The sequence below is a fragment of the Drosophila albomicans genome, chromosome 2R, assembly GCF_009650485.2.
Source record: "Drosophila albomicans strain 15112-1751.03 chromosome 2R, ASM965048v2, whole genome shotgun sequence".
Taxonomy (NCBI): Eukaryota; Metazoa; Arthropoda; class Insecta; order Diptera; family Drosophilidae; genus Drosophila; species Drosophila albomicans.
Genome location: NC_047631.2, coordinates 20,081,197 through 20,096,310, shown reverse-complemented (window position 1 = coordinate 20,096,310; position 15,114 = coordinate 20,081,197). Strand labels below are relative to the sequence as shown.

General features: G+C 38.6%; 2 protein-coding genes across 2 annotated transcripts; one reads left to right on the top strand and one right to left on the bottom strand.

Annotated features, from left to right (window-relative positions):
* Positions 1-2,665: 2,665 nt before the first annotated feature.
* Positions 2,666-3,280, top strand: LOC117575982 (general odorant-binding protein 99b). Its single transcript, XM_034260469.2, has one exon. It carries the CDS (start codon positions 2,730-2,732, stop codon positions 3,189-3,191), a length of 462 nt encoding a protein of 153 aa, XP_034116360.1. The 5' UTR covers positions 2,666-2,729; the 3' UTR covers positions 3,192-3,280.
* Positions 3,090-4,049, bottom strand: LOC117573578 (uncharacterized). Its single transcript, XM_034256866.2, has one exon. The coding sequence runs from the start codon at positions 3,680-3,682 to the stop codon at positions 3,278-3,280; it is 405 nt and encodes a 134-aa protein (XP_034112757.1). The 5' UTR covers positions 3,683-4,049; the 3' UTR covers positions 3,090-3,277.
* Between the last annotated feature and the right edge of the window lie 11,065 nt (positions 4,050-15,114).

Genomic DNA, 15,114 nt, shown 5'->3' with positions numbered 1-15,114 from the left:
TCAACTGACGGCGGCTGCGCACGCGCGTTTCTTATTGGATTTTGAGCGAGCAACTGGGCGGTCTCCTACCTTTTATACCTTCACCGGCAGCAGCGACGCCAGCGTCTGGCGTTGCGACTTGGCGTCGCAGTCAATGCTCTTGTTGTTGTTGTTGTGGTGGTGGTGTTGCCTTTGGCAATGGAGCTTTATGGCATTCTGCAGGAACTTCTTGCAGTTGGCCTAGTTTCGAGAAGACTGCTGTGGGGTAGCACAGTGCTTTCAAACAGTTTGCCAACGGCCATAAAGGATATTTATCGCTTTGTAGTACTTTAAAGGTGCAAACTGAAAAAATTCTATTCTCAAACTTACATTAATGATAGCTATATTTACAATAAAGTTTGATGGATAAGAACTATGTACGTAAATTAAATATAATAATAATTATAAAAAAGATTAATATAATAAAACTACCAAAATAAAATATGATTTATGCAAATGTAATTCAATATTTGTAGAAATATTTAAATAAATCAGTAAACTGACTTTTTCTATCATTAAATTTTTTAATTACAGCTTATAATTAATATCAGAAATCTGTATCCATTTACATTATTTTATGCCGCAGTTAGTGTATTCAAAGTTCAGTGTGCTCTCCTCTATAAATCATTAAAATGCCTTTTGTTGCATTTTGATTACTTCTGGTTTAATTGCTTTGGCATCGCAATCAATTGGCTGCAGTTAACTGAGCGAAAGTCTAGAATAATGAGCGAGAGATTGACCAGCTATTGATCATAGCTGGCTCCCAGTCACAGTCTCAGTCTCAGTTGCGGTGCGGTCCAGCCCCATCCGCGACCTGCCCAGTCACGCGTTCCATTCTAGCCCATAACAAATGAGCTTAGCTAGTTTCACTTTCGTTGCAATGTCCAAGAATTGCTGCTATTCATATTGTGGCCATTTTCTGTTACCGCACGCCCCACACTTTGTTTCCAAAACATCTATTATATTGCCCCGTTGTATGCCCCACACTTTGTGACCGCTTGCTCAATTGCAAGCTCGTTATACCCTGGCTAGTTGTGAGCGAGAAGGGTATATTAACTTCACTTCATATTTATAGATTTATAATTTATATGTAGATTTATATTTTTAATTTCATTGATAGAATTTGTAAATAAATTATCCTTTTTAGTATTTTGATTACAGGGTATCTCATAGTTGAATAATTCAAATTTATCATTGTGATGTAGATTTGTATTTAAATTTTATTGTATTTTTTATTTCATAGATAGTATTTGTAATGAAATTATACTTTATAGTAACCTGATTACAGAGTATCTCATAGTTGGACAATTGGAATTATTATGATGTAGATTTGTATCTACATTTTATTGATGGCATTTGTAATGAATTTATACCTTTCCGTATCCTGCTTACAGGGTATCTTATAGTTGGTCTGTCTTCTACGTTTGTTGTCTACGTTGGAGTCACGTTCACTGACAGAGGTGATAAGTGTCGGTCTGTCAGCTGTGCTCCCCACCCACACTCGCCTATGTAGATATGCCGACAGCTCTTGGGGTCAATCAACAATTTGAAGATATTTGCCGTTGTTGTTGTTGCTGTTGTTGTTAGTCGTTTGCAGTTGCTGTTGCTGTTGCTGGGGCTGCCTCCTGTTGCGTTTTCTTTATTGCATGAACTTTCGCTTTCCCTTTTTTACGTTTGCGCTGCCTGTTTGATTGGCATAATGAGTCTTTGAACTTTTCATGGCATCTTGCTCTGTCAGGTAGTACTACTTGATTATGGTGTGCCAGATGTGTGTTATCATCACGATTAAAATGCTATGAATTATGCCTGCAAAGCTTTCTACTGATCAAGAAGCTGCATAAATCAAAATTTTGTGCACAACATCCGCTTAGATTATTAGGTTCGCATTATGGACTGTTTTAAAGTATAGCTTATGTTTTCGTTTGAATTGTTAGTCATGTCACTTCATTAATAATCTAATTGGATTAATCCTTTTTAACTTTTACTGAATTATTCGCATTGTTCGTGATTTCAAAATGTAACGATGAAAATACTATACAAAAAATACTACGTGGAAGTCACTTACAAAAGCTGACAGCTTTATCGCTTGTGTATTTTCTGTTCATAAATAGATGGCGACAGTGTCAATTCAACGGTAGATGGCGGTACTTCCACATCAATAATGACTGCGAGTTTGTTTCCAATAGATGGCGCTATTTATTTTAATCGATAGATGGCTACCTTGTTGGCGGTTAAAATTCGATTTGAATCTTATCATCAAAAACAATCAATAATGAGCGAGAGTGCTGGTGTGATTTAAGTGAGTAAACTCGACTATAATATTCCCTTTCTAGAAATTAAAAATAATTACCCTTTTATGACTACCTTAGTTGATTATTAAGCAGTGTATACCCATTGCATGTGTATGTGAAGATAATCAAAAGCTTGTTTACTTTTTGTCTGCTCTTGATAGGAGTGGGCTTGGTTTACAGATGTGTCTTTATCACCCACTGAACGGTCGTAGTGAACCCTGACAATTAATGTATGATCTTTGACCCCACGATAAGGTAATCAATAAAGCAGTCAATCACTTATGTGTAGACCTTAGAAGGTGACTTCTAGCTGCCTAGTCTCTGTGCGGTAACCTATAAATATAAATGCAATCGCAGCAAATATTGCAGTTTGCAAGCGGAGCATCTTCGCTGTTCAAGTCCAAGGCAAAGCATTTAAATATGAAAGTTCTCATTCTGCTGTTGACGCTGGCTGTCGCTTTGGCCGATGAGCACGAACATCATCATCATCACGAGCATGGCGCTGGCTATGTGGTGAAGACACACGATGATCTGGTTAGATTCCGCGGCATCTGTGCCGAGAAGGTGCAGGCCACAGCTGAAGATGTGGCCAAGTTCGTCAAATGGGATTTCGCCGATGAAGAGAAGAGTCGTTGCTACATAAAGTGCGTCTTTGAGCAATTCGGTCTCTTCGATGCCACCCACGGATTCGATGTGCACAAGATACACGAGCAGTTGGCTGGAGGTCATGCTGTGGATCATACGGATGAAACGCATCAGAAGATTGCCGCCTGTGCGGACAACAACTCTCAGGGTAGCGATGCCTGCACTTGGGCGTATCGCGGTGGCATGTGCTTCATGCGCTCCAATCTGCAGCTGGTGAAGCACAGCGTTCAGGCCTAAAGTGAACCCCACAGCCAGAACCCTGATCACGGCGCACAAGTTCAACTCATTTACTTGTTCAATAAATTTAATTTACGTTTTATACTTTATTCTGTAACCATCTGTTCCATATAATCCTGAACCCATCGGCCAAATCGACCCGAGGTGGCACACTTGTAGGCCTCAAAGGCCCACTGTGCTGGCTGCTCCACGCGTCGCTCCTTATTGTTGCAATACTCGATGACCAACATCAGCTCCTCCATTTGGTTTTGTGCCGCAAATATCTTGGCAATGCGCTTCGCATTGTATCCCTCCTCGTCCGTCCAGAGTCCCAGTTGCGTCACCAGACAGCGCAGAGTTTCGGCATCCATGCCAGCAGCTTCGAAGCGACAGCTCTGCAGACTCGCCTGCATCTCCTCCGTGGTGGGCAGCTGCCAGGTAGACTTCAGCGCTGCCTCCGCTGGCATCAAGGCCACAAGGCAGCAGCAGCAGCACATTAGTAGTAGATACATTATGCTCGAGCAACAACTGTTCTGACTGTCAACACGACTGCGACACACGCATCTCTTATATATAGAATCTGGCAGCTGACAAACCAGTTTCGATTAACGCGCTTGGCATTGACATTAACCCACAATTCATGGAAGTCGAAGCCGCGATTCTAATTGCGCTCTCATCGTGTCCGAGTCCGACTCAGATTCAGATTCAGATTCTGAGATGCTTTGCTCCTCACGTAATTGCCACAAAACACAGAACGAACATGTAGCTGAGTTTTGGCTACAATGTTTAACCTGTGTACTCTTTAAATTAGTTTAGCTCACTATGCTATTAAATTTAACTTGCACTCATTTAAATTAGTTTAGTATTCATTTGCTGTAGAGTATCTCAAAGTTCAGCAAAGTATCTTTCAATCAGTAACGCTTAACTAAATCGTATTTTTTGAGGAAGAGCAAGTTCGTTTGTACGCAATTTATTATTTAGTGAGTTGACTGATTTAAACATAAAAACATAACAATACTTTTTGTATTATAAACTCGTACTTGCTAATGATGAAAACGTATTAAGTTACAAGCAGTGTAAGATATAATAAAAGCGTGCTAACAGATTTATTTTATTTATTTTTGTATCATAACAAAAACGAGTCAAAAAGGATTTAAATAAACATACCAATCCATCGTCTCATAAAATGCTCAAGTCATTTAATTATTATAATTGTAGCTTTGAATTAAATTGTAAACTACACAGAAATAGGCTGTAAACAATGTAATTATAATTAAGCTTTTAATGCTTAACATTTCATTGCAATTACCAGGTGTTTAGCACTTGCAACTTCTTCGTCACCTTCTGCATCTCTTTCCCCACACAATAAACTTGTCTAAATTGCAACTGCAATTATAAGCGTACGAATGATTGCACATTTCGAGGTTGCAATCAAACGTGAATTCTCACTTTAGCCTTTGACATGGTGGAACGGGTGATTTTTTCATGATTTGACTTTTTTTTTGTCTTGCCAAAGCACACACATACATACTTGCTTGCATTCCACACTCCTTCCCAATATGTGTGTGGCACATTATGCATGCACATAGAGAGACTTTCTCTCCGGTGACTGTGACTACTTCATTAACAAACTCGCTGTGTCGTTTTCACGCTGCAATACATCTTTCCGCGCCATTCAACTTCAACCCGTGCATATGTCAGGCGTCGTTTGACAAAGCTAATTTCATTGCGACGGGCTTACCGAACCGGGCTTATCGATACGTAAGACCGCAAACGCCAAACAAACACTTCACACGACCTATTCAATTATTTCTCAATTAAATGTCGTGTAAAGAAATCGACGTTGCCGTCATCCTTCTCTTTCTCCTCCCCCCGTTCCATCCATCATCTTCATCATCATAGCCATCATCGTCAACCATCGTCATCATCCTTCCTACCATCGATAAACACTTGACACTTTTTGGGGATCAAGACGAGACGAGGGCGGCTGCGGTAGACGAAAGGGGCGTGGCGACACTGCTTTGGGCGCATTCGCATAATACTCTCGTCTCGCAGTCAAAGGCAAAGTGATTTCAATTTGGTTTTTCATTCGATTTGCATGCGGTTCGCTTAGTTTCTCATGCAAAACGTAGTTTCAAAGATCCAACTGAATTGCCAACCCAATTGTTTGTTGTTCCCCCAATCAACATGGCATCAACAAATGAAAACACAACAGTTTTTTTTTTTTTTTTTTTTTTAGAAATGTGGTTAGAGTAAACGCAATAAAAACAAACTACGAGTAATAACAATCTTTACAATATTACGAAGAAAATTTAGTCTGTTTTAATTAATTTTTTTTGAGTTTCCAATTAAGAAAAAAAACAGCTTAAGAGATGAGAGAAGTTAGAATGAAATGTTGTATAAAATTAATAAATGCCAAAAGTAAATTTAGTTTTGAATAATTCCTAATTCTTTATTTTGTATTTCCATTTTTGGGTATGAAGTTAAAAAAAGGTGCAAGAATAAAATGGTAAATTCTTCATTATTGAATGTCTTTCTACTTTTAGCTACCTAAAAATTCCTATATTTCTTCCTTCTTCATTTACATTTAAAAATTCCCTATTATATTATTATTTAAATCTTATACTTTACATATATTTTCTATGCATATTTTCATCAATCTATTAATAATGAAATCTATTCAAATATTTTGTGATTTGTTTTTCTTAAATTTAAGCTGAGCTCAACGTTAAGTGCTCTTGAGCCGCATGTTTCTCAATGAGATCCATAATTGCCGGGATTATTTTTAAAGGCTTTTCCTAATTGGTGGCTTTAACGAGTTGCGCACAAAAAAACGCTGCGATAATTCACTTACTGCAACATTCTCTTACTCCGCTTCCGCTCCCGCTCCCTTGTGGCTAAATCTCCACACCTTGCCCGGACCCTTTGGCACAGCACTTGGCTTTATTTCAAATTTGAGTCTTTTGTATTTGATTGTATATAAGGTTGGTTTTGGAGTTTAATGGTCTGCGATATGTTTCTTTTGATACGCATTGTTTCTGTTGCTCTGCGTCTGCTCTACGTCGTCCTTGTTGGCGTCCAGTCTCGGAACTGTTTTCATGAACGTTATGCCCCAATGGGTCAGTGGCGAGCTGCGGGTCGCTCATTGAAGCTGCTCTAATTGCAACTTTGAAACTCAATTGGATGGGTGCAGCAGACGAGGCAACAAATACAAATACACAAACATATGTGTGTGTGTGCACACTCGTCATACACTCACCAATTAAATATAAAATGTTTTGCGCTTTTCAGTTTCAGTTTTTCACATTCGCAAAATACACAGTTTATACACAGAGTAAAAAAACACGAACACACAGAGAAAAATGAGAACTGTGTTCACTTTGGCGCAGGGGCAGGCGAAAGGTCAGCTGCAGCTGCTCCATGTTGAATGGCAACGAGTGGTGGCAAGTAGCAAGTGGCAGGGGGGCAAGTGGGCAGTTGGTTTGGGGCACACGTGCGTTTTTGTTTTGAAGCAGCGGGAAATCCTTACAAGGACCTGCCAGCGATGGCTCCACTCGACCAGGCTCATGTGCAGCAAAGCGTGTGTCTGCATTTTAGTGCGCCAAACTTGGCAAGAGTCGAAAGTCGAGTTGAGTCGCGAGTCGAGTTCAGTTTTGCCGGCAACAAATGCGACAGTAAAAACTTTGTTTGGCCCTCTACTATATATAGTATATTGGAGGACGCGCCTTTTTGGCCTAGGCGACACATTGTGCCAAAAGTTATGCCGGCCAAAAGTTTAGCCAACTTCTGCTGCTCATGATGCTGGCTGGCTTTCTGGATTTCAGCTGGCACACGAAGGCAGCAAAAGAAATGCTAGAAAATTGGAATACTTTCAAAAGTGCAAAGTTCTCAGAGCATTCTTATTTCATTTTTTCTTGCTCTATTTTTGATTCTTACACTCGACTTGAAGGGAACACACAGTGTATTGTGGGCATGGCAATTTGTAAGCTTAATTAATTATTAATTAGCGAATCTTTCGAACAGGCACAAAGCCAAACAAGTTCACTGCGGGCTGCATGGAAAACGGAAAAAATAAATATAATAATTCATACTTATTTTAAAGGGACCTCGACTTGGGTCTCGACTCTCTAGTGGCAGGTTTTTTGCGATGTGGTGGCATGAGAAATCAGCGCGTGCGGCGGCTTTTGTTGACCACACAGTTCTCCGTCCGCGCGCATTAGCGCTGCTAAATTATGGGAGTCTGGGGGCGGGAGGGGGCTGAAGGGGCGTTGCCTGGGTGGACGGACTTGTGGTCGAGTGTCCACTTGTCGGTAGCTGACTCTCTGCGGACTGCGGACTGCAGTTGGTTGGTGGTAATTGGAATTAATTTAGCATTAAGCTGCATTTCTTTAGCCAACTTCTCTTCTCTACATTTTATATAATTTTTTTCTATTCTTCATATTCGCCATTCTGCTAAAGTGGACAGCAGCGTTAATTAATTGCGCTTAGCTTGCCGCAAATGGCAGTTGGCAATACTTTGCGCAGGGCGTGACCAGATAGCTGAAAATGCTCCCCACAGTCATTAGCGTTCGTCGGCAATTAGTGCGGCGGGGTCAAAAGATTATGAAAGCCATCATCAGCCGAAGCAAAAGTCTTGAGAAATGCGCTTCATCGATTTGTATTGTTAGTTGCAATTAATTCGTTATTCATTTATCTTTTTGCAACTCGCTGTTATCGAGATTTGTGCGAACAAAGGCAACAATTGCTGCTGGTCGGTCACACACGGCGTATGCGCAATGTCAAGTGCACAAATTGAGCGCGCAAGACAGAGTGAGACAGCCTGCTCAGAGAGAGAGAGAGAGAGAGAGAGGAAGAGATAGAGAAAGACAGCGAGAAAGGGAGAGACAAGACACAACTTAGATAAACGTTTGTTGCTTTGGGTGTGGCTCTCGAACAGAGAAAGAGACACCGACAGAGGAGAGAGAGATAGAAAGATATCTAAAATCTGTCTGCAACTTATTGACATTTTCGCATCGCCTGGGTTGATTCGCAAGTTTGCGAGTGCCATTGGGCATATAATTATAGTACTTATTGACAAACAGCTAAGCAATTTATTTATTGTGCACTGCCAGTAAAGAAACTGTATGCTTGATCTTAAGCATGTAAATGAATTATTTGGAAGCAAAGTTATTTATGTGAATAAAACATGAGATAAATATTTTTTAAAAATATGTGGTTTTTTACACTTTCGCACTTGCTGTTGAGTGTTTATTTAAATTCCATTGATTGTTATAGATACGTTAATTTTACAGAAAATACATATATTTGATATTTGCAAAATTAGTAAATTAAATAATTTAGAAAATATGACATTTAAAATTGTTTGTTGAATATAGAATTTGCTTAGTTCATGATTAAAGTTTTGAATTAAAAATGCGCTATAATATTTAGTTATTACTTTACTAAAATATAATATATATATGATAATTTATATAGTTCGAGTTGTGTTGTCATCTACAAAAATATTTTAAGTAAGGAACAACAAAACAGTTTCTGCAACATGCAATAAAACTTCTGTTGCTCATAGGTTTTATGTAAATACTTTTTACCTCTAAATATCTATAATAATTATTCCTCACATTGCTGACATTAATTTTATTATTTAATTTCATTATTTCATCATCTGTTTAAATATGTATAATATATGTTCTTTACATTGTTGACATGATTATTATTATTTAATTTCATTATTTCATTATCTGTTTATGTAGAAAACGCCAAACTACATTGATCTCTCAATTTGTTTACATTATTTGCCATTTTCTATTAACATTATTATATTTTTGCCTAAAATAATGACAACTTCTCTTTTTTCTATGAACAGATACAAAAGCTATTAAATTTATAATGTTTTATATTATTATTGCGATGTTTCTACTTATTAAGTTTGACTTTCTAGAACTTTATTGAGCTGCCCTCGCTACCAGGCAGTTCACTCACATATTTGCGAATTCCCGTTGTTGCTCCTGTATCCTGTCTGCTTCTTGTTACTTTTATCTGTTTTGCATGTAAGCAATGTGTGGCCAACCCAAACTCTCAACTAGTTTGCCACCTTCCTTCTGTTGCCCGCTTGGCATTGGCAACGACAATTGGCAAGTTGCACACACACATATTCCCGCTCTCTTTCACTCACTCTCTCTCTCTCTTGCTCTCATTCCAAGTGTATGTGTGGAGCTCTGTTATCCGCTGGAGAACTCATTAACCTGCGTGCGCTGCAAAATCCTTTTGTTTGCCAACTGACAATCGGGAAGTTTCCCATGCCGATGCTGCTGTTGCTGCTGTTGTTGCTGCTGCTGCTTGGTGGCCATTGTTATAAATTTATTGTAGATATATTCATTGTACTATTTTACGCTTGATTACAGCCAAAGGATTTTTGGCGCACACCACCCCCGACCACACTCGCACACACTCACACACACTCAAAACCCACATCCACAATTGGCGTGGCGAGCATTGTTCGCTCTGCATTTGACCGAGCGACCGCGTGTTTGGCACTCTCTCCTGGCAACCATTAAGTGGATACGCTTATTATCCTTCATCCTTCGTTGGCGTTGATATGTGTATGGCTCCCCTTCTCCTCCTCTTTTCTCGTGACCTCCACGCAAATCCCGTGTAATTTTATTCATAAACTCGACTAAAACACACTCTGCTGCTTAGGCTGCCAAAAACCACTTTGCTTGCTTTGGCTTTGGCTTTGGCGCGGTGGCATTGTTTTACTCTCGCTCGCTCTGGCAGTTGGCAGGACACCAGCCCAGGCAGACCAGACCAACAAAAAATCCAAAACATGCAGCACAGCAGGCGACTTGGCTTTTGTGTCGCAATGAATACAATAACCAAATTAAATAACCAAGGTGATGCGGCTGAGCATCTGCCAAAAAGGTATCTCCTTTATGGGGTTAAGAAAGATTAAAGCTGTAGCTGCAATTAGCCATAGCAAAGATAGAAAAAGATATATACAAGATACTTATCCACAATTTGATTGACAACAATAAAACGGGGAAGCACTTGAGCGCATCTCGATTGTGTCTCGTCTAACATTCTGATTTTGATATGCATTTATGTTTATTTATTTACGTTTATTCGTCTAGAAATAAGTGCCCCAAGGACATTCTCATGCGTTGCCCTCACAAATGGCAAACAAATAATGAGATCGACATACAAGTTTCTCTCGAGTGCAACCTGCCAGCACACAATCTTCCCACAACAACCGAGGACAGATGCACAGCTATATAGTTGTAGATACAGATACACACACACACAGATACACAGATACACAGTGTGCGTATTCTTTAGATACATTTGCTGAACCTTTTCTTCCACTTGAGCGCATGGCCTGCGAAACACTTCAAATCAATTCGAGAGTTCTGTGTGCATCGTTTAGTTTTTCCCTTTTCCAATTTTTCGTATTTTGTATTTGTATTTATTTATATTTGTATTTTGTTGGGAAAATGTGTTTGCTTTTTGGCAAATCGCCAGCAATTTAACTGCAATTAAATTGCAATTTTTACCACACACATTGCAATCAAAGAGAAGGAGGAGGAGGAGGAGGAGGAGGAGGATTGCACTTGGGCAAGGAGGCAAATTTCTCGCACAAAGCCTCTCAAGAGGAGCCACGAGGATTGCACAACCATTGTTGTTACCTTTGTGTAGCGAGCGTAAAAATAAAATACAAAAATAAAAAAAAAAGAACCTTTTGCGGATTTCACAATTATTTTCGCACTAAAAACGCAGCTCACCTTCCTTCTGCAATTTTCCTTTGGTCTTTGGGGCTTTTCCGGCGCCTCTTGACTTGCTGCGGCTTTTATTGTTGTTGCTATTGTTGATGTTGTTGTTGTTGTTTTGTTGCTGTTGTTGTTGCTGTTGCTCGTGTTGAGTTTGTTATTGCTGCTGTTGCTTTCCTTTGTGCGCGGCGCATAAACAAAATGGCCGACTTCTTACCTTGCCCAGCACCTCCTTTTTGCTTATCCTTTTCCCTCTCTCTCCCTCTCTCACTTCCCACTACCACTTGCTCTCTCTCGCTCGCGCTTTCACTGCCAGCTGCTTGTGTTTTATTATTTGTATTTTTATGATATGCCCTGTGTCAAATAAACCATATTTTTCCTTTGTGCAACATAATTGCTGAGCTCATGCAAAGACTTCGCTTTTGATTTCGTGGTTTCGTTGGTTTGCTGCTTTCTTGGCATCTTAAGGCAGCTGTTGCCACTGCGCTGCTAGGTGTTCTAATCGTGGCTCAAAGACGCTCAAGTTTACAGTTAACAAAAGAAACTTATTGCGCATTGCTGAGCAAAGTTAAAGCTAAATAAAAAATGATGGCTTCAATATTCATGATTTTAATAAATTGAATTAAAATTCTTTTTCATTTTTAATTTTCTTGATTTTCAGCAGAGACTACAGTCAGACTATATTTATAAAACTTGTTGTATTTAAAAAAAAGGAATAAATAAGAAAAGAAAAAGCTGAAGGGATATATTAATATTACTCTTCAAATTATAAATAAAACAATAAAGCAATCAACTGTAATTTTATGTGTATTGTTAATTGACAATATTGTAATTGAAATTGTAATTAATAACAATAGTTTTGGCATCAACAGCTTAATTTCTTATCAAATAAATAAATATAAAATCTCCATAGCATTCATTCCATATTTTATTCAATACGTATTTCCGTCTTAGGAATTTTTATTTCTTATTGGTTATATTGCAATTGAATTTGTAATTATGTAATAGTAATGAATATGTAATAATACTTATTATCTTAAAAACAATACTTTTATTCAATAAGTAAATATAAGCCTTTCCTAATTTCCGTAGCATTAATTTAAAATTATATTTTACTGATTAAGTTCATTTTTAAACGCAGCTATCTTAAACCAATTTATTTTTAATTGGTAATATTGTAATGGAAATTGTATTTAAGGAGAAAACTTGTGATCTTAGAAGCACCTTTGCTTATTCAATAAATAAATATAAGCCTCTTTTAATTTCCGTAGCATTCATTGCATATTTTACTCATTAAGTTTATGTTCAAATAATATTGTAGTGGAAATTGTTTTTAAGGATAAAACTTGTGATCTTAGAAGCACCTTTTCTTATTCAATAAATAAATATAAACCTCTCCCAATTTCCGTTGCATTCATTCCATATTTTACTCATTAAGTTCATGTTTAATTACAGCCATCTTGGAGCATTGCTTGAAACGTGTAAGAATTGCAAGATTTTGAAGGGGCAAATATTAATTAAAATAAAATAAAATCAGGCGCCGAAAGGTGCCAAACCAAGGACCAAGGAGCTCTCGCTCTCCGCTCTCCGCTCAGGCGTGTGTTGAATATTTAATTTAATTAAATTCACTTGGAAAATAACTTTGAATTAAACAAGACAGCAACAGCCAAAGCATCGGCAGAGCGACAGCGACATCGACATTGCCATCGTCAACAACAATAACAAGAAGGCACAATGAAGGCGGCGACAACGTAATGAGAAAAATTTGCATAAATATGTTCTGGCTGGTTGGTGTTTGTAGCCGAACGGAAAGTTGCTCCTTGCACAAAAGTTCGAAGGTGACAACCAGCAACCAGCAGGATGGGTGCTAATCCTTTGGCAACCAAAATGATGCCAGATGCCAGCGCCACACGAGGCAAGAGGCACAAGAGTCGCTTCATCAAATGCCAAAATTAAATTTAGAACTAAACAATTTTGATCGCATGCGATTGACACGACATCGCATCGCGCCCTGCTCCTGTCACGCTGGCAAGGATAACAACATTTCCAAATGTTAACAAAAATCGTAAAGAATAGAAATTTGCTACTTATTAAAAAACGTAAAGTAAGCGAGAAGTGCAATCCAATGAAAATGATGAGCACGTGCCGTGCATAATCACTGCGGTCTTCGTCCTTACACCAACACAACCATTTGTCCTCACAGGCGGCTGCATCTAATCCTGATTCCGACGGCTTAATGTCACCAAAACATATTTCACTTTCGAATTGAAAACAAATTTTCATTTTCATTTTTCTCTTTTATGAGCGGGGGGATTTGGGTTTTTGGCAAGTTACAAAAATATTTGTATGCCGTCTAAATTGTTATCCCTTTATATGTGCTCAAGTGTGTTTTCGTCGACTTGTCGCTGTCCCAGTTGTTATTGTATGCGTAAAGTATTTTGTGTGTGTGTGTGGTTACTGGTCACTCGCTTTAACTGGTCTGCAATTTATTTGAAGTGTCCTTTTTCTGGCCAGGACTTCTATCTCTCTGTCTGTCTGTGTTGCCTTGTTGCTGATGCATGAATTATGCGTTTTTGCTGTTTTTGATCATTTTTTGCCAGCACCATTTGAATCATTTTTTTTGCGGCCACAACTTTGAAACTTTATGTGCACGTTACAGTGGAGCAAATAGCAATATGATAAATATACTAAAAATAGTAGTATGATAAATATACTAAAAACAGTATATACTGAATAAACTGAAAATGCTAAACTAAAAAGTTCTAACTTCTAAATATACACTAAACGAAACAAGTACTAAATACTAAATATACTAAATTAAAATACATTTTTTTATTTGCCTTTCAAATTAGTCATGCTTAATACGGGTTACCTTAGAGTAAATTACATCTCTCAATATACTAAAAATAGTATTTACTAAATATACTAAAAATACTAAATTAAAAAATAATTTTTATGTTTGTCTTTGTAATTAGTTATGCTTAATGCTGGTCACATTATAACTAATAGCTCTTTTAATATACTAAATATACTAAAAACAGTATATACTAAATCTACTAAAAATACTAAATAAAATTAAAATTTTTGTGTTTGTCTTTTTAATTAGTTGTGGTTAATGCTGGTTACTTTAGAGTTAATTGCATCGCACTCTAAATTCAATTGCATTCCCTCATTTTTTGAGGACTTCCTAGAGCGCTGTCAACCACTGTCGCACCCCTTTTTGGACCCTTTGCTGGGCTGCTCTAATAAACTTAACAATAACCGCTTTTTTATCACCCCCTTCCAGTCGTTTGCCATAAATAATTCTAATAATAAATTAAATGCATCCGTTACAGCTTGACTCAGTTCAGTGATGAGTGAATGTGAATGTGAATGCGAATGAGAGTTGTGAGTGTTCCATAAACGATTTGCACCCCCATTTGTCTTGCCAGTAGACCAGAGATCAGACCGAGAGACCGAGAGACAGTTATCCTTGGCAGTCGGGCGTAAGCACACAATGATGATGCCCAACAGCATCCTTTCATGAAATGTTTTTTTTTTCTTTTGGTTCTAAATTTGATTTGTGTTTGGTAAATCGCTTGAGCGTGACAAACAAATTGAATTAAACTGTTTGTTACCTACAACTCTACAGATTTTAATTACCAATTGGCCACCTGGCCAAGAGCTGGATGCTGTGGATCATTGGGCACTCAATCAAAGTGATGCACACACATAATGAAGTTATTTACACACTTTTCGTGTCTCAATTTGATGGGCGCTAGCGGCAAATGAAATTTGTGTTTGGTGTGCGGAATGTCACACACAGAAATCACCCACAACAACCGTTCTTTTCCCTTCCTCTTCCACTTCCCCATCTCTAGGGCAAAAGCCACCAGTCAACGGGCAGAGAGACAGCCACCAGCTGCCCGTCAGCAACCCCATTGTTTGGCTTGCCTTTTGACACGAGATGTTGCCAACACAGTTCCAGAGCTCCCAGCGGAGAGCAGCAGCAGCTCCTCACCTTTTGCTTGGCTCGAATATGAATTACAAAGTGTTTTTGCACCCGCCGCGTCGCATCCCAAAAAAAAGGGCGTTACACTTTGTGGGTTTGGGGCGCGACGTTTATTGGCAACACAGCGGCAAAGTCACAACCCCAGAGATTCCTGCCGCTCTTTCTACAGTACACAGACAATTGCAAAGTGTGA

Coding starts and splice junctions, on each gene's coding strand:
- LOC117575982 (XM_034260469.2), top strand. CDS start 2,730: ATGAAAGTTCTCATTCTGCTGTTGACGCTGGCTGTCGCTTTGGCCGAT.
- LOC117573578 (XM_034256866.2), bottom strand. CDS start 3,682: ATGTATCTACTACTAATGTGCTGCTGCTGCTGCCTTGTGGCCTTGATG.